Source organism: Eleginops maclovinus, chromosome 6 (assembly GCF_036324505.1).
Source record: "Eleginops maclovinus isolate JMC-PN-2008 ecotype Puerto Natales chromosome 6, JC_Emac_rtc_rv5, whole genome shotgun sequence".
Lineage (NCBI taxonomy): Eukaryota > Metazoa > Chordata > Actinopteri > Perciformes > Eleginopidae > Eleginops > Eleginops maclovinus.
Window position 1 is genome coordinate 21163776 of NC_086354.1, and position 20724 is coordinate 21184499.

The window sequence follows — 20724 nt, forward strand, 5'->3', positions numbered from 1 at the left end:
AAATAATGCAGGGTGACCACTGCCCTCTGCTTGAGATTTGCTAATGTGCTGGAAGCATCAACAAGTCCAAACTGATACAACGAATATCCGCAGTGCCGTGTTTGACTCTATCTCAGGCTTTGTATCTAACAGACCTCCATCGGAGCATTAAGGACACCATGCATTTAAAAAGACAGGTAAGAAATAACCGATCGTATTCTAATTATAGGCTTTACACAGACCTAGTTATGAGACATGCGGGGCCTGACTGTTGCCGCTTTATCTGCTTTGAACAGAGGCCACTGCTGCGGTCAAAGAAAGAATAAGCAATATATAACTTTTATAAACGACCAGGGCAACATAAGCAGGGCTGTGGATCGGCCACACGAAAAAGACATTAAGAAAAGAGACCAAAAAGAAACCACAGAACTGCAGTGTTATATAAACACAAAAGTAGAAGTTAAGGTAACTTCTGCTTTTGGTAATGATGTCATTCGTCTCCCGCAAAATGTTATTATCATTTTGTGACAAGGACAAAGCAAATATATATTTCTTCTTTTCAGGTAATTGAAAAAAAGTGATAACATCCTGTTAGAAAATGCTCCTAATGTGCCGTTTCTACAACGATAGGAACCCCATTAGGATCTCCACAGGTGTAACGGCTGGATAAATTTAACTTCAAAGGTTATTTTGTTAATACAAACAGTCTAATATACCTAACATCTCGTGCCATTTTTATACGTATGCAATAAAAACATTAAAGTGACGTTTTGGCAAGAGGCCTGTGTGATCAGAGGGTACTGAAATACATTCTGTGATTATTTATATTCATCAGGGTTTTACAGGCCTATATCATTTTATTTTACGTCCTAAGATAAATGTCACCCTGCCCAGAACTAACACTGATTAAGTTAATTGAATGTGGGACCTCAGAGGTTACAACGGAGTCTTACTGCGGCAACGGAGAAGCGAGGGACTCGTGTCATTTATCTTACTGTATACCTTTTATATATCTTCTTATACTTTACTGGAGCGGGGGGGATTTGTAATGAATCTTCAATAATAGCTCTTAGCTAAGCTTTGCCAAGAGAGGAAGGGAGCTCTCTGAATCCAAACTGGGAGATTTACCTAATTGAAGCTAATATGCTCGGTTTGTTTTGATGAGATTAAACGTACTCAAGTCAACGAATGCAAGACAAAGTTAAGAAAAAGCATTGTGTCGTGCTGGAGCACAGTTTGATCATCTGCTTAATGGAGGGTAACTGTAGTTTGAATATAAATGGCATGTTTTTGCTGTCATCTGGCCAAAGTTCTCTATTCTCTATAAAGTTCTTCTATTATGACTAATTGGTGTTTGTAACATAAGCCTCTTGCAGATTACATTAATTAAATAATCACGTTCAGTTGGAAAACGTTGTCATACAGAAGGTTATTATGTCCTTTAATTTCATGCTCATCATTTTTTATTTCATATTTAATAATACGTCACAGTATCCAAAGTAACAATGCAGCTATGAAAGCCCATCACCGGGGAAACTAGTTAGACTCTGTGTGTGTGTGTGTGTGTGTGTGTGTGTGTGTGTGTGTGTGTGTGTGTGTGTGTGTGTGTGTGTGTGTGTGTGTGTGTGTGTGTGTGTGTGTGTGTGTGTGTGTGTGATATGAAAAACAGTATATACACACACACTCATGTATTTCAGAGAGAGAGAGTCATTAGAATATTATGATATAATGACATACTGGTTATTAATCTATGTGTACAGAACATCTGTACCAGACAGTGTTTAAGTAATTGTATTTAAAGGGGTCCTGTTCTGCTCATTTTCAGGTTCACATTTGTATTTTGTGACATGTCTCCATGCTTTAATGTTCAAAAGCTCTTTATGTTTCTCTTACTGCCTGTGCTGCAGCACCTCTTTTCACCCTCTGTCTGAATCCAGAGCCCAGTCTGCTCTGATTGGTTTGCTGGCTAGCTCTGTTATGATGGGTCAACCATGTAGAGATGTCCCACCCCTTCACCTATCGTGTAGAATGTGTTGGAGCGCAACCCATATAGACTCATCCATTTCATTTTCCTATTGAGTTCAAATGTATGCAAGTTTGTTTTTAATGAAAAGTTGTTTTATTGTAAAGCGTCAACTGTTAATCCACCAGCATAATCTAAACACCACTCAAAGACCATTGGTTGTCATCAGCTGTATTAAAGAGATTTACCAGGTCTGTTACAAAGTGTGCAGGATATAATCAGGAGAAGAAAGAGCTCTGCTACACTCAGATATTTGTGAATAGAGAAGATTACCTGCTTAGGATTCTCCAGCAGAGCTACCTGCTATTGCTTTTCCTCTCATGTATGGATTCAGTCAGGGGTTAAGAAACAACCCCTGCATCTGGGCTGGTAGCTCTCCATTTACTGGGTGGTTGAGACACACATCATCGCAGCCTTGAGCTGTCAGCAGCTCGTCCATCATCCCCGCTGCCCTCAGCCCGGCTCATAACTCCATCACGCCTCTCAGCACACACAGATTGGCTGAACTCTGTGGGGAACGCAGGCTGGCTAACTGCATGGCAGACACATGGAGAGAAAACCTCCCGCTAAGGAGCCAGTGAGCAAGGCATTTCACACGCAACTGCGGCAGTAGATGCTCAGTGAGGGGTGAGGATGTAAATGAATAAACTGAACCAAGTGAGATTACTCCTGCATTAATTAAGCTTCATTTAGAAATAAAAAATGGCTTCTGAGAAGTTCACGAGTATAAAACGTTATTAGTTTCCAATGAACATGAATCACTTCACTAATGAAGAGTGTAAAAACGTAATCTAACGACTCATAACCCTATTTTATTTTGTATATATATGACTGGAATCAAGCCAACCAATCTCCGACCATTACTTCCTGTACATCAATAAAGTATTATGGCCTCTTCATCCGCTCGGCTGTGATTCATGTTTCAGTTTCCTGTTTACGATGGAGCTGTTTCAGTGTGCCGCGCAGTAATCGTAAACAGGGGGCACTTTTATAATCCCAATAATTTTGCCACGCTCGGATAAGTACAACATCCACTGAAAGCCTCAGATTTAAATGCATGACTGTGTCAAAAATAAAGTGGGTTATTTGAAATTTGAAAATAAATAAGAAGGCCTAATGCCGTGAACTCACTCATCATTTAATTATAGCACCGGGGTTTGAAGTTAACCTTGACGTTCATTAAAAGGCTCTAAACACAATGAATTAATAACAATATTAATTACATTAATGGGGCCAAGTCCCAGTCCAAAAGCTCCTCTTGGGGCACACATTATACTAAAGGGCAGTGGTGGAACATAAATAACTATGTTTACACAAGTACTGCACTTAGAATTTTAAACTACTTTACAATTCTACTTCAGTTCAAATTGGAAAAGTTTTTGGACACATTTGGAATAAAACTGAACAAAATATATCTCATACGTTTTTTAAATGCATAAATGATTCACATGTCTTATTATGTGGGTGTGAGGTAATGCAGTCGTCTGTCAAGCGGAAGGAAGGTGGTGGGTTTGATGCGGTCCCCTGCAGTGCAACATGTCGATGTATCCTTGGGCAAGATACTTAACCGATGTCACGGCCAGTGGTGTGTGTGTGTGTGTGTGTTGGATCCTTGAAAAGGTGGCAGTTTTCACGGCTGTCCCTGCCTCTGAGTGAACGGTTGAATCATGACTTGTTTATATAAAGCGTTTGAAGGGTAAAAGACTGGATAAAGCGAAATATAAATGCTGTCGCTTTACCAACTTTTCCATTTGAAGATATTAATATTTTTTTCCATCCGAAGGAGCCACAGTTTATGTGCCATTTCACCCAAAATTACTCACTAAAAAAATATCATGTAGACATTTTCATCACCTAAAATGAACTTTGTGTTTAGTGTTCATTCACACATTTCAGCACACTAACATGCAAAACTAAGATTGTCAACAGGGTTAAACATAAGGTGAAAAACATCCGCCTGCTAGCACGGTGAGGTGAGAATATAGCTAACTCGCAAAGAACCTAAGAGTTTCTATGAAAATAATCCCAAAATAGAGGCATTTTTTCCTTCATACTGCCCATTTGTACATCTCAAAAGGTCAGCATGTAATAGAAAAAGCATAGGTATGAAATGAAAGTAATGAGTTTCTGCCTCCAACCTAGATGAACCAGCGGCCTGAATGTAAAGTGCCACAAGACAAATGTTTTTATTTCTCCTGAAAGGCAGAGCGGGGGAGATTTATCACGCCTGGAGGCAGACTCAATCATATGAGGAAAATAAGGCCGGCCATTCCCCAAGTTAACCGGGTTATGCATTATACATGCTTGCAAGAGGTTTATAACACCTGGAATGACACCTCGCTGTGGGTCATGTAAGATTGCCTTACTGTCTGGGAGAAATATGGCTGCTTCTAAAGGTGTTGCTGTGTGCATAACAGAGGCTGACAGCTCACACAGCGGGCTTTCAGTCCGGACATAATCGCTTACGACAACCAGCACACGAGCATCACCTTGACCAGACCTCCACTATTCTGTCCATCCTTTGTCAGAGATTTTGGCAGCGTGCAGAGCATTTATGACACTCACGTCCAGGTCAATCACTGCCCTTTCTGATTGTCTGTGAAGAACTCACTGCTGGGGGAATTTTAGCCGAAATGAGGCCTAATTCTGCAATAGCTGCCAGTCTTTCATATGATTTGCATAAATCTCTCCATGGGGAGAGGGCAGTGATTTAAGCAGGCTTGTCTGGAGGCAGAAGGAGTTGCAGACGTAGAGATTGGTGTAATACGTGATTGCCTATCTGGGGATCTGGGCCTACGTTGTGTGGATGAAAACCTCCTGAGGCAGAGGGTGGCGCTGCGCATTAATCTGCCAATATCAGCCTCCTGAATACAAGGCTTCCTCTTCTCATTAAGGACCAAAGCACCCATCGAAACTCCAAATCTAGATGCGTTGCAGCCTGAACTGAAAGCAGTCTCCTCAATCCCTGAAACGTTGCATTCATTTCTGCGAGAAAAATAAACGATTTTCCTGCATGACTACCCAATGTGCACCGGTAAAAGCACAATTTTGGGTTTTTTTCGCCAGACGCCTCCCTCAAACAACAAACACACGGCACATTGTGATGCTTTGGAATTAAAATGCTTTGATATTTCAATTTCCATAAATTGTGTGGGGAATTTACAGCACAGAGGTGTTTGAAGGCAGAAGAATAGGATCACGGACATGGCAGTTTGGAATAACAAAGAAATAGTGCTCACTGGAGACCTTAAACAGGCATTTTCAGATCAATCACAGAGAACCTGAGTTAATGAACGAAGAAACCCTCTTCCGGTGCTTTGCTTTCTGAATGAGCGCTTATTAATTCACCTTCATAATCGAGGTGAAGCTGCGTGATGGCAGGTTAATGTCAACAGAGGGTTTTAGAATATAAATGCACAAGAAAATAACGTGCGAGACATTATGACAGAAATACTATCATATGACAAAGGTCAAAAGGAAAATTAAATTACGTTCAGACAACATTAAATCTAAAGCTTCAGGAATGACCATTGTGGAGTAATTAACTGTCAGTCAGTGTTTAGCCACCATATCTTGAACCGCCTCCATTGGTCTCCTTTGTTTTCTACTGTGATTTAATGACATCATGACGGAACTCGCGCTTCTATTGGCTAGCGCTCCAACACATTGTGCGTGATAGGCTGAGGGGTGGGATATCTCTAAGCGATTGACCAATCACAACAGAGCCGGCCAGCTAACCAACCAGAGCAGACTGGGCTCTGGTTTCAGACAGAGGGTGAAAAGAGCTGCTGCAGCACAGGCAGTATGAGAAACATAAAGAGCTTTTTGAACATGAAAGCATGGATAGAAGTCCCAGTAGAGGAGGGAAATACAAATATGAACCTGAAAATGACTAGAATAGGGCCCCTTTAACCTGTTAGCAGACACTATTAGCATTAGCAGTAATAAAAGTACCAAGCTAGATGCTAACCAGAGTGACGAGACTGAATATCAACTCAAATCAAGTCTACTACAACATCTATTTACAGATGAAACCTTTTTTTGTGTTGTGCTTTCTGTTGTGTGTTTTGTCTGTGTCACTCACCTCCTGCTTGGGGATGCTAACGTAGCCCAGGTGAGGCTTGAAGGCCTTATACGGCTGCTTGGAGAACATCCAGTGGCTGCTGAACGTCTGATCCAACACCGGCTTCAGCAGGAAGTAGGGCTTCTCCGAGTAGTTCACAACCACCACGAAGAGCGAGACCGCCACGATCAGACTGGTGGCGATCAACGACTTCCTCTGTGACGAGAGAGAGACAGATAGAGCGCGTTTAACAAGACGGAGACATGCAGCAATCGTTAAAAAAAACTGAATGAAATTACTTCATAGTCAGCAGTTTAATAGCTTGAGCAGAGGCTTTCCAGTTTCATCATAAATCTGCCAGTAGTCAAGGCAAACAGACAACAACAAAACACTTTGAAGAGGCATAGAACACAATAAATAACACATGTACAAACAACAAATACATTGTTTGACAGCAACAAATAAACAATACAGCCTTCACAGAAGAAAGGAGAGGAAGACTTTGTCTGCATATGTTGTGCATAATATAAATATATGACACATTGTACATCTGAAGGTTATGAGGTGGATTTGTATGCATCACACTCACAGCATTACACTGTACAGCATGGTGCTTTTGTGACCCCTTTGCATTTATATAAGATGCATAAAACCTGAAGAAATGATCAAGTTACATCTTTAACTTTTAGCACCACTGAGCGAAAAGTGTTACACTGTCATTTTGTTTTTGATTCAATAACCATGACTCACAGGAATCTCTTAACTTGAGATGTACTGAGTATGGAAATATCCTTCTGTTGTATGGTGAGATGGCAGAGGTTAACACTTTATATTAGCTAATTGACACGCATACTTTTCCCTCTCTTTAAAATGACTAACACCTCATACTTAAGAAAAGCTGAGCTGGCAAATGGTTGCAAAGTTCGTCATTCCTTTTTTGCCAGGTCCACCACTTCAGTTCGGATGGAAATACCTGAACCAATCCTACATTTTGCACAGTCATTCATGTTCCACAGGGGATGAATCCCATTAACTTTCACACACCCTCAGGTCTTCTGCTTCCATCCATCATGGGGTCCAGACATCCGGAATACTGACTCTCTCTCTCCATTTTCAAATCCACCCAGATCACATCACACGTCCTCTGTTTTTCAACAATTATATTGTCTTGTTTTCTTTTGCTTTTTGTGAAACTCGTTTACCTCGTTTTTGTGACCTATAAAGCCTTGAAAGGTGCCTTTATAAATAAAATGTATTATTATGATTACTTTGGAGATCTTCTGGCTCTCCATGTGTGCTACCAGCAGGTTGTCATGTGTGGTTCAGAGTCAGAAATCCTGAAATCTGAAAGATTGATTGGCTTGAACTTTGTCACGGATAGCAGGGTCCCAAGGGGATCGTTTCCACTGACTTTGGGGACCCATCGACCTATCAAGGTTCTTACTTATTCGGTGGTGAATCAGCTCAAATGATACACACATTCATGTTTCACAGTCACGACTTTGTTGACTTTTCATTCAACGCCATTGTCAGGTCCAAGCTTTTATGTTCAGCTTGTTGCTATGCTGATGTTAGCATTTAGCTAAAGTACAGCCTCACAGAGCCACTAGCACGACTGCAGACTCAAGAGTCAAAGGTGCCTGAGTTGTAATCCACTTTTCTGTTATAGCATCTCTACCAAGAAAGCAACATTTGCGTCAGTGTCGTTGTTTCATATATTGCAATATAGCAAAAGAATGGAGGTGAGAGGGATTGTGGCTCGGCAGACGGAGCCAGGAGTGATGAATAATGGATAAGAGATGGAGGGCGAGGAAAGGTCTCACAGAGGAGAAGCTATTGGCATGGCAGAGCTGGAGGGATCAATGCACAGAAGTGAAAAAGAATCAGGCAGAGATGAAAAAATCTGTGGTGTGCTATGACATCTCGGAGCCTGGGGTGATGGATAGATTTCTTTTTTTATTTCTTTTTTTCCCAGGAAACTTCAATAACGTGCTGCTAATCTAACACACAACACCGGTGGGGGAACTCCAGATATTTTGGGAAGGTGGTGTTTCATAAATTCTTTGAAGTTATCTGATGGTGAGAAGATTGAATGTGGCTCGGGGTAATGGTGAAGCCCCACAGCCAGAGCGCCATCACCGCCTCGCACTCTGATCTGAAACATCAAACATCCCAAAGGGGGCTCCGGAGGCTCCGCTTCTCAGAGACAAGATCAAACATGTGAACTAGAGGGGGGGTTGGGGGGATGAAAGAGACAGTGACCATTTGCTGCCCCAATGAGACTTTACGAATTGCATGTATGTTACATCATGCCATCATTTCATAGTATTACCGCCAATCTTTGATCACCAACAGAGTGGTTCAAACTTTGATCCTGCATAAAACGGCACAAAAAGGACTTTCACAAGATAATACAAAGGACAGTTAGTCGGTTTTATGTCACCCCAAGAAAAGAAGATAGAAATGGCAGGTCATTTTCTGAAAATGTGCTGTAATAGCTAGTCATCAGGAGTCCATTAAGGAGCATGAAACCAATCCCTTACAAAGCAAAAGGCTTCTTAAGCACGGGAGAGAGCGAGAGAGAGAAAAAAAAGGAACAACCCTCGGCTCAGTCTGCTGCACTTCAACATCCATCTGTTCTCATGAAGGCAGAACATTTCCTTGTCTCCTTCAACCTAACTCCGGCCACAAATCACAGGGGAAATGATGTGTCAAAGTCTGGAGGTGATTGGACGCCTCGTCGTGGGCGTAGCGAGGCGCTGAACCTCCACTACTTTCAGTGCGGCTTTCACGACTCCTCTCTGGGTTCGATCATCCATTAGGGCAATCACCAGTCGGCCTGTTGAGCCGTTAGGCTCGGCGGTGAGGAAGGAAAACAGTATGGGAGTTTGGGAGCGCTGGCAGAAATGGGGACCATTCACACCAGCAGAGCAGCAATAAAGTTTCAACATCAGAGCCTTTGGTTAATATTAAAACATTTTTCTTGAGGAATATGACTCCATGAGCGGCTGCAATGACCTTGTTTGTGACCATCAAATCAGACAGTGGTTATGTTTGCAGCCTGGGATATGTTTCTTTAAACACCCAAACCACCACCTGAAGCTTTGAGTGGGCTATGTTTTTTAAAAGGTCCCTAAACCTTCTCTGAGGAGGTATTGATCTCAGTTTACAGACAGACTGCGTGGGATCATTGGGACACTAGAGGGCAACAATCTTCTACTGGTCTCTCCTGCAGTGAGCCAGTGTGAAAAAAATGTCAGACAGAAAATGTTCAGCTAAATATCAACTCCGCCTCGAACTTTTAGCCTTATAGTGAATAAACGGATCTCTTGGGGGCAGTTGAAACACATCAACACGACATTGACATACCATCACCTGTTTAGCTGATGTAGTGAAGCTAACTTACTGAGCTGCATTAGCATTCATCGGTCCTGTTTCTGTTTGCACTTGATGAAGGTTAGTTCAAAATAACTGTTCTTTAAGCTCAAAGTAAGTTCTCTTCAAAAGTCTAGCGAAATACCGGACTCTTTAGTTGCTAAATATCCCACTACGCTAACAGCTAATCGCTAACTCTACCTGTTCAGCAGCAAAACTGCAAACAGACAACGTACAGTGGGTTTATCAGAGCTTTTTCCTGAAAACACAATAATGTACGAGTGAATCAAAACAGTAAAGTTGCATCTCAACATCTAAAAATGAGCTGATGTGAACACTGAAGATCGATCTAATAATTCATCACTACAAGCACACCTTTTACATTGTCACCATCCGCAACATGGTGCTGGTTTAAGGGGAAGGTATGGGAAGAGAACACTGGCTCACCCACTGTACGCCCAAGCCTGATAAGCCTGGTGTGATCCCATTGCAAGATGTTGTTTAGTTTTCACATTTTTAGTATAAAGAATATCCATTGTAGTTGCTTTGAGTTGCATTTTCAATGTCAGACTTGTACTGGGAGACTTGCACTCGGTTTAAGGACATGTACTTAGGTATATTATCTGAATACTTCCTTCACCACTGGCAGTAACTTGTCAGTATAAGAAAGTTACTGCTGTGTTTGTTATCTACAGGCAAAAATAAATATCAACTTTCTGTATCAATCAATGCCGAATTCCCCCTCTTAACGTGCACCAAATAGGCAATAGATCTGGAAATTACAGCAAGATAAACAAAAAGTGCTCCGTTCACTTGAGTGATGAATACAAATTTGAAGCATATTAGCTGTTTATTTCCCCACACATATTGTGCAATCAAAATTTCACCTCCATCAGGCTCTATCTGGGCATGAAGACAATACAATATCTCACAAAGACTTGCGCTCCAGCTCAGTAAATAACAGAACCACCCTGTAGTTCAATCCAGAAAACTAATCGCAATGGGTATTTATATAATGAGAGACTGAACCTGAAGAAAATGGCTCGTGAAAAAGCATATCTGGTAGTTATATTCGAGAGCCTCCTGGGCAATGGGTAGAAAAAAACGAAATTACATTTGCAATGCAAAAGGGCTACCTCCCTCGCACCTGATTCCCGCCACCACGGTCCAGCGAGCAGTTAAAATCCAATTTCAATTAAGGCATTTGAGAAAATATTTACTGAGTCGTTCTCTCACTCTTCCTCCTCCTCTCTTTCAGTGTTGTTCTCCAGGGGAATGAGACAGGAGTATAAACAAGGAGCCACTCTCCAGATTGAGAGTGGGGGTCCAGACACACATTACTTAATTCTTGTCATATTCCCAGCAAAGGTCTCGCCTCAAAAGTCATCCAAGTACGAGATAACAAACTATTATTTTCCCGGAGGACGAGGTCGAAACTCTCTGCTGCCGGTAAAACCGTCACGCTCAACTTCCCTCTCCAAACTTCCCTCGCAGGAGCTCTGACTGCCACAGGAACTGTGCGAGAGAATTAATTCAATTTGTAGATGTTATTGAATATATATTAGGTTTATGACTGTATGATTAATTTCATTCATGAGCTATTTACACAGGTCTCCTGGGCTTTTACTCATCACAAAGGCACATTTTGTTTTCTTTCTAGTTGATTTGCAAATAAAAGTGCTGCATCCGAAGGAAGCTTCCTTGGACGGAGATGCACAGTTTCAGTTGCATAATAGACAGCAGTTTATGACATACAAACTCCAACTTGCCCCTTGAAGAAAAACACCTCCCTAGTTTTTGCAGAGACACAAGTCAGTATAGTCAAGGTCAGACATTTTATGTGACAAAAACATAAAAAAACACAATAAAAAAAAGGATTATTGCAATGTCACTGCATTTCAAAACTAGATTGAAACTTATTTTCAATTCTACATGAAAATGACTAGATAAGAGGGACGGTTTTGTTTCATCGAACAATGTATCAGGTGTATTGTATGATATATGCAAAACCGCTATTAACTTCACCTTAGATAAATGTAAAGGAGTAAAAGAAAAATAAATCCCAATTATTTAAGTCGCTTAAAGGCTAAAACTGGGCTCCTTACTTTGAAGCGTTCCTTGACAAAAGTCTGTTCGAAAGATAAGGTTTCAAAATGATTAATAAACAAAAGAAATAGCTGAAGCAGGAGCATATGTTACACAGGAAATGTCTAAAAATACATTAGCTCTCACTGTAATTCCACAAATCCCCACATACAGGTGCATTAAATACAATAAACCACACCCAGGTGACAATTGCCGGCAGCGCTAACCAATTCAAATAATACACAGCTAAATAAGCATGCTGGCTTCTACAGTACAGAAAACGTAAATAATAGAAACCTCAAACCTAATTAATGGAGGTAAATGTTGCGTTCAAACACTCAGCTTCTTCTTTAATCATTTCCCTACATTATTAAACTGAATTACATCTGAACTGATGCAAAGAAAGAGCCTGTCTTCCCACATGCTGCATCAGAAGGGCAGAGAAGGAGCTTCAGCAAAGTTCATCTCCTAACGGGAACATGTTGCATCCTGCTGGTCCCTGCAGAGCCCAGCAGAGGGGGCAGTCCCCCCACACAGCGGTCATGTTGAATCCTGTTGCTTCCTTACATCTTAAAAATGGATGTGACTAATGCTCAGCTCCAGAGAAACACCCACTTCACATTAATCCAGTCACATATAGTGTGTCAATCAGACAGATTGCAGCAGCTGGAGGTTTGTTTATGATGCAAAGACTGAAGAGTGTTTACAGTGCATATACAAACCCTCCAGCTCATTTATTCATATTTTACCCTGCAGAGTGTTGTTAAGTTTGCATGTTTGCAAACCCAAGTGACAGCAAGAGTGATGACATTTTAAACCAAAATAACAATATTCATAAACTCCTCCAAGCTTTGCACACCATCATTTGGTTTCAGTGTCTTTAGCAACAAAGATTTAGTGGAGAACACCGAGAGGGACTTCTGGTGCCTTCAACTTCAATACCAAACATTAGTGTATGCAGACAACGTCTCAATATATACACATCGATTTTGAGTATTCCTTATGACTTAGTGGCAGATGATTTCACCCTTTTCGCCAATTTAAGTTTACTCTGCAAACCAGATTTGTCTTTGATGCGTAATACCAAATTTGAAGTTGGAAATATTGCTATTCTTATCAGTAAAGATCAATCTGTGGGAAGATTAGTGTCGGAAAAATTATAAAAAGGTTAAAAAAAAAGGTTATTTTTTAGCGTGAAACTATGATTTCTATTAAAAAATACCTGAGACATCTCTCAACACTTTTGAGGTGGAGCTTCTACAAACGTACAGACAACTAGACATTCTTTAGGAACAGGTTGTAAACCAACATGGTGGAAAAACTGAAGTTTTAATCTTGACAAAATGTTAAATTTCATAAACTAATCAAAAATGTTTTATGTAAAGTCTTCAACTGAAAAGTACCCGATACCTCCAGAGCTCAATAAGTAAACTGAAGTTAAGTACAATATTTTCCTCTGAACTGTAGTGGAGTAGAAGTATACAATAGCATAAAATGTAAAGTACAAGTACCTCAAATCTGTTCTAAAGTGCAGTCCTTGAGTCAACAGAGAACACTAGGAGTAGGACACTCTGCTCTGCTGTAGTTCCTCTTTCTGTATCTTCACATTTAAATCATTGCTTGGTGCTTTCCTCCCTTCCTTGAGTATACCAGCAACCCGTCCTGATGATGTGTACTACTTCCATAGCATCACCCTTATCAGCGATGGTATATGAAAAGGAAATCCTTAAATCCAGGTCAAACGAACTCTAATCTGCGCTGCTGGCATGATACTGCTTCATTATAGTGCGGAGCATCACAGAGAATCTTAATCTGGCCCGAGAAAAAAAAATAGAAATCTGTTTGTTTTTATGTGAAAGCGAGTCTGCGGGGGGGGGGGGGGCAGAATAAGGAGGAAACAACCATTTATATCCACTTGGTTTTGCATGGCTATAAACATCAATACTGCACATTCCCATCTCAATCAGCAGATGTGGATGTACGTGTGTGTGTGCGTACGTGTGTGTGTGTGTGTGTGTGTGTGTGTGTGTGTGTGTGTGTGTGTGTGTGTGTGTGTGTGTGTGTGTGTGTGTGTGTGTGTGTGTACTTGTATGCGTGACATGAAAGCAGTCAAACCCATTTGACTAATGGATATCTGATATCAAATGGAACATATTCCGCATAAGTATAAAGGATTAAACACTCTATAATATTCACTTCCCCCTTCTGGATCCTGAAAACTTTTGGGACGAGGGAAAACACTCTTTTTTTTTTCTAAACACCACCATATGTTCACAGAGAGAGTTTGGTAAAGCTCTATATTCTGCTCCGTTGCGTAGGCTGCTGCTCGCTCACTTGAGAAAGTGAAGAATTTGTCAAAGTGAAGAAAGAAAAATGGGCTCTTTGAGAAGCCGAGGATGAGTCTACCTGTCAGGAACAAGGTGCATTAAGATTTTACAGTAGACTGCTGTCATCATGCTGCAATAAAGACTCTCTGCTGTAGAGAGATACACCACTGTCTGTTTCCTTCAACAACCCTTAAAACTACTCTGAATCCCTGGACAGGATTCTTTGTTTCACTTTATAATAAATCTCACATGGCTAACAAACATTTAATACATAGGAGCAGTGACCTTCATTTTCTGACCATAAATCGGGAAGCATTTGACGCTTCTGAAGGACGAAGTAGAAGAATATACCCTTGATCGTCCCGCAGAGGGGACCTTTTAACTCTGCGTTTGACCTATCCTGGTGTTAGGATACATTATGAACAGCGCAGTGTAGGGAACGGTGCCTTGCTCAGGGACACCCGGTAGAACTTGGTCTTTTGGGAGCTTGAACCAGTGACCTCCTGGTTCACCAAGCCACGTCCCTATCGACTTCACCACCACCGGCCATAAGCCAAAGTATCCGACCGGTTTAAAAGAAAAAAACTAAAGATACGAACACAAACTATTTCTACTGAATACTTTTTTGGGACTGAAATTGTTTCAAAACTTTAAAAAATTGCAATGAATGTGATCTAGTTCATTCTAATTTGTGAACTTAACTTGGAGCTAGCTCTTGTAAAGTATGAACAACAATGTAAGAAGCACAATAAAAAGTAGTCCATTTACCATTAAAAACTTTAAACACAGCATTTTTTACTTATTGAAGCTTATTTGCATCGATTTACGACTAAAACTTGCCTTTGTACTTGTTTTTTTATCGAGTTAAAGTAACTGTTTTCTTTTAAGTCACTTTTTCCAATAAGGTGTTCTTGTATTCTTATAGAGCTGCATTAGCCTATGTGTTGTTGTTGTTGCGCTTGGAAATAAACGTTCAATCAAACAAAAACAAGTTAACATGAAGGCGATAATTCTGTATTATCACATGGCTGCGTTTAGCGGACCACCTGCTCCACTCACTCGCCTTTAAGAGCAAAATGAGAATAAATGTGTTTTATTTGGAGCATGTTGCCTCTTCTATAATATCTATAACTATAGTCGAGGGTTATATTTAGACAGAGTGTCACGTCTAGCTGCATTCCGGCCAATCACAGAAAAGGACTTTTGCGCTCACTCATGACTACAGCTCTTTTGGCTTCGTCCTGCTGTAATATCAGAGTTTTTAAGTAGCTGGCTCTTGTGGGCGCAGATGGCCGCCGGGCAGAGAGGAGCGCACAGCCGGCCAAGGACAAAGCTACAGTATAATGAATCTACAGCTCGCCATCCAGCACGACATCTCTGCAAACATATAACACAATAGACAGATGATACAGCATACCCCGATTCTGAGTACTTTATACAAGAATAGCAATTAATCTCTCCGTCACTTTGTGTTTGAAGGGCGGCAGGGGAGGGGGGGGTTGGCTGTTGAGAAAAACATCGACCAGAGAAAATCCATTTCAATTTGCCAAATGCCACCACAGGATTACTGACATTTAGCAACTGATATTTCCCTGAAACTCGACGGCATCGCTCCATAAGTCCATAATAGCGCTTCATCTCATTGGTAGTGATTACGCAGCATGACTGCTCACACACACATATATGAACCTAAGAAACTGAAAGGGAAGACGAGGACTGAAAGGCAAACAGCATCCCCAATTTTCTTCTCCACTGGACTCAACACGCGTTCTTCCCGTGCACAGATTCTTTCATACAGTATTATTTGTTAAAGAAATATTTCTGAAACAAACAGTTCTCCTCAAGGCTGCAGGAGACAGAAAGCAGCAACGCTCGCTGAATAGAAGTGGCTCAGTAATAAAACATGCGTTTGTCATGTTTGGTGCCTCGGAGAGATGAGCACTGACATACCTTGAAGTTACAAAAGCATTGTTCTTACTGGTGAAGCTTATTTGCGTCGTGTCCAATTATTTATGTTACTTGTCATGCAACAGAAAAGAAAGAAGTGGAAGAATAAGCAGTAACAGAAAAAGGATTACATGGATTTTTCACTTTTAAGTTATTTGCTAATTGAATGTCGGTTGGTCTTCACCTTGGACTTCTGAGAAGTTTTCATAGGTGTTTTTTCGGACATTACCCTTTCCTTTAATTACCTGATTAAAGGAAAGGGTAATTCACATTTCACTTGATAATGAGGATAATTATTTGTTGTGAAACTGTGAGAGGACTTTTACATGTTCACAAAGAAAGGTCAAAATCAAAGCAGTACATTCTGAGAAATCCTCACTTTTAGTCCCTTTTATAACTCAAGCAAAGGTTTGAGCCTCCATAATGGATATTGGATTTTCCATTATGTCATTTTGCGGTATAACACAACAAGTATTGGATTTTTTATGCCAATGTCAATATAGACAATATTAAGCAGGACCTTTTATGGTGTCAGTGATCTCTGGTGGACAGCTTTGGCTTAGAGACCTTGTTTTCCGTTACAGCAATCGTTACTTTATTACTTATCAGCTTATATATAAACCAATACCAAACTCTATGGCCGTGGATTTGAATAAGGGCTTTGTGTTAATGTTAAGTCTCCAAGCCAAGATAATAAAATGACTACAGTTCTTTTTTTATGACCCGCCAGACAGAGTAAGAAAGCCCATTATTAAATACTTACCCAATACCCATTATTACTGATACTTTATTAATCCTAATTTCTATAGAAAAAGTGTCAAATGTTTTCTGATTCTTAGAATGTACGGATTTCCTGCTTCAGACTTTAAAAAGCATCATTAAGTAAACAATAAAAATACTTAAGTCATCGTTTTAGTGATTGTTCAGTCTGTCAGCGTGCAATCAGTGCCATGCATAAGAAAAGGGCAGACTTCCTGAGCTGCTGAACAAATAGGATATGCCGGATCGGATAAAGGATGTGTTTTTTTGCATTTGCTAGATATATTTTTAAGTCTCATTCTTCAAATTCCTGGTGTTTTCTTTTAGACAGACTGAATCCTCTTTGGCTAAAGCAGAAGAGATTTCTAACCGCAAAAAACATTCAAACGATTTGCCAGTGCAGCTTTTTGTTTTGCTATTAATCCGCTTTAGATTGTGAAGGTTCCTGCCAGAGAGCTCGAGCACCAGCATTGTGAAAATGTAAGTGGAGCAGCTGTTGCACACAACAAAAAACCTACCAGGTGAATCAGAGGCCACCGAACAGCACAGGTGTTCATTCTGGAAAAACAACGGTAAAGTTTGCATAGTCTTTTCTGTCAAAGCCTCCGTAGTGCTGCTTGTTTATGTTGGTAAACTGAGGGGTTGGAATGTGTGGCATTCGATGTGTGTGTGATGGTTAGAGGATCGAGGTGGGAGCGATGTCAGAGACAATAAGACGCAAACAACTGCAGTCATCAGGGAGATCAACAAGAAACCAGAAGGAAAACCCAGTCACACAAAAACAACACTGTGCCTCGACACACAGCGGCAGAGGTTCCACACAAATCAACAGCTCAGTGAACAGATGCAGCATTACCCAGAGTACACGGTGGCATTTTGAACCGCTGCCCATTTCCTTTTCAAATAATGACCACAACAACAGAAAGTTCCAGGGCACAGGAGGCCATTACGAAGCAGACGGGAGATTATATTTCATGAAAAAAATTGACTAGCACTTTATTTAATGCCCTCACTTAACCGCCAGGCTCTATTTGTTTCTGTCAACCTCTTCAGGATCAGACCTCAGTGCACAGGCGGGCTTTCCACGGGGGATAATAACAGTGGCACTGAAACCTGTTATTAGCTGACTTGGTCAAGAGTGCTCAGCTGGAGCAAAAATGATGACCACCTGGCTCCCACTGACACTTCCATCAGAGGAAAGGTGAGAGAATCAAAGCCGGGGTGTTTCGTAAAAGATATTGGATTTTGTCGACAAATTCTGCAACAGTATGAAAATAAATCCTAACATGTAGAAGCAATAAATCAAGCTAAAAAAGCCGGTCTGGAGGGAGCGGGCGTGGCACACTTGGACAACACTAATGCAATTACAGGGATTTTCTGCTTGCTCACAGGCTCCGTTCAAGGGCGGAGCGCATGAAGCTCAAGGCGAACGGCAAAGACTCAGCCCTTACTCAGCGGCGCCTCATCATGCCTCCTCACTGGGAAAAAAGCGGCTGAAAGGATACCTGCAGGATTACAGCGCCACGGATCAAAATTAACCAGTTTGTGGGGCAAGAAATCATTTGTGAGCGACATGATTTCATAAAATTACGAAGCTAAATTGATACTCCTAAGAAGGATTTCACTTGCCCCTTCCCATTAGCAGCTTAGAGGTCAGGGTCAGGTACAAAAGGAGCACCATGACTCGGTGTTTTGCTTAAGTACGCTTTAGCAGGGCAAGTACTTGAACCCCAATCTTCAGTCTACACCTCCTGCTGACCCTTTGGTTTCTACATCGATTATTTTTGTGTTGTTTGGACAGCAATTCCAAGCCAATTCTTTGCAGACGCTAACTTCTTAACATCAGCCTCTGATGATCGCTCTCTTCTTGGGTTTTTGGCTCGTCCCTGTGCCAATGGGCATTTGGGTCTCACAAACAGCTCCTAAAAGTCGGTATAATTGCCCAGAAATGAGCGCTGAAAGTCTGCCAGGGAGAAACAAAGAATAAGAAATAAGAAAATGCTGATTTAGTTTTCCTGCCTTGTTCAACAGCTTAATTAATAGAGAAAACAGTTGCATAGTTTCAGTACTTACTATTATAATGGAAAACAAAAAGGCAGTTATTGAAATACTTATTTATTTTTCAGACAGAAATGACAAATAATTGCTCATTTTATAGTTTTCTTGTAAACTAAATATCTTCAGGGTTTCAGAAGTTGGCCCAACCACACAACCATCTAAAGAAACTCAACAAAATGCAACAAAAATTAAGCATTTCTAATGTTTAATACGCCAAACGATTAATCAATTCGTTGGATCATTCAACAATAAAAATAAGTTACAGCCCTAACACTATTTTTTCTGTAAATGTTTTCTTCTTTTCTTTGGTGCCACCTTACAAACATTTCAAATCCCCATTCTGCCGAAGCGCAAACAAGATCACACGTATCTCAACGCTGACAGCTTGTTCACACTATGTCTCATCTCACACTCAGCGAGCACCCGCTGATAACTCCTTCATACATACGCAATGTGAAGTCCATCCGGTATTCGTCATTTCCAGGCAGCAGTCAGTTGGCAGAACACCTTTTGGATCAAACCCCAAAGTCCACAGTTCTTCCAGGAAACCATCGGGGCCGGACGATGCCATCTGACCACAAAAGATCTGCAGACATGGACACAATCTCCCCGACCCACAGTTCATACTTATGCCACTCCTTCGTCTTTAACCACGAGTGGGAGTTTGCAGCTGAGTGGAGAGTGAGGTGTTAAGCTAGTGTTAATCCAAATATGGTGTGTGACCCTTAAATCCCCTCTGTCCGAGTCAATATGTGTGTGTGTGCTGCAGAGGGATCAGACAGGTGTAGTTAAAAACAAACACCAAGGCCAGCTGATTATCTGAAAATGATCCACCATAATACCAACAAGATTAACACCGACTTTAACACAATAAGGAGAACGAGATTAAAAAGTATTTCAAGGAGTTTGGATTTAGGAGCAGTTTCGGATGACTAATGAAATCTCAAAAAGGGTCATTAATAAACCTTTGTTCAGTCAGGTGGCTTTTGGTTTGTTATGGGGAGTTAAAAGTCAAATCTCTGAGAATACCTTTGCTGGAGGTTAAGACGGAGAATCCCTCAGTGATAAAAGATCATTTAGGAGCATCTCGAATAAGGATTTATATAATCTAGTTCAAATATTTGCGATTAAATTGCAATGCATCAGAAAAGAAAAATACTGCAGAATGCATTCACACATTAATTAAGACGCAAATCTGGAATAATGGCACGATTTGGTACCAATCATCTGTTTGTTTCCAAACACAATGAAGTCTAAATCTTTAGGAGTATTGTAGGTAAAGGTTGGAATTGTTCTCTAGTCAATAAAAGGCTCAGCAGCAATCTGTCCCTTTTCATCAAAATAGCAGGTAAATCTTCTACTGTATTGATCACACTGTGTGCACTTTTCCTTATCCCTGGAAGAACAATGGCAGATTAATAACTGCAGATAATCCTTTTCCTTCATGAATATTGGCTCTGTCCTCTTGATTTAGGTTAATTAAAGAATAACATTTCAACCCTCGACATTTAAGCTTTAAAAGGGCTCCTTTGAGAATGCATGTACAGCAATAATGGAGGTTAGGGCCCCGAGGTTCTTTGTGAATGACATGTAATTTTATGCAGCTCACCGAGACTTAATTACAGAGTTGAAGTTAATTTATAGGCGGCTATATCAGCTCTTTCATTAAACTTTGGGTGTCTTTTCTTTGTCATTTTGGTTGAAAAGACAGATTAAAACCAGCTGAGGAAATGACCAGCGCTGGCACATGATTAAATGATCCAGGATTAGAGGCTACCTGACTAACATGACCAACGAGGCGCAGTGGGATCAAGTCGCCTAAACCCGTAAGTCTTCGCAGATGTTGATAAGATTTCTGGTGTGAGCGGTGGCTCCGCTGGCCCAGTTTCTGCGGCCGCTGGATTGATGCCAGATCAGGAGCGAGGTTATCACCCTGGGTTATCAATGTGCCTACCTTTGCACTAGTGTAGCAGTGTGTGTGTGTGTGTTTGCACAACAGATGTAGGTTACATTACCATAATAAAGAAGCTACACGTTTAAATGCTACCCTCTCAGCTCAAAAGGGGGTTTTAGAGAATGGACGGCAAACAGCGAAGCAGCAAAACAAA

At 40.9% G+C, this 20724-nt stretch overlaps 1 protein-coding gene and 1 long non-coding RNA gene across 2 annotated transcripts in view; one reads left to right on the forward strand and one right to left on the reverse strand.

Moving 5' to 3' along the window:
- st6galnac3 (ST6 (alpha-N-acetyl-neuraminyl-2,3-beta-galactosyl-1,3)-N-acetylgalactosaminide alpha-2,6-sialyltransferase 3) overlaps positions 1–20724 on the reverse strand; it is a 62469-nt gene that overhangs the window by 38124 nt on the left and 3621 nt on the right. Inside the window, exon 2 of the mRNA XM_063886572.1 lies at positions 6087–6281. Within this exon, the coding sequence (XP_063742642.1) occupies positions 6087–6281 (195 nt within the window). The remainder of the gene's footprint in view (positions 1–6086; positions 6282–20724) is intronic.
- Positions 17367–18887, forward strand: LOC134866466 (uncharacterized). The gene is made up of 2 exons (XR_010166041.1): positions 17367–17759; positions 17950–18887. It is a non-coding gene; the product is annotated as an uncharacterized LOC134866466 (long non-coding RNA).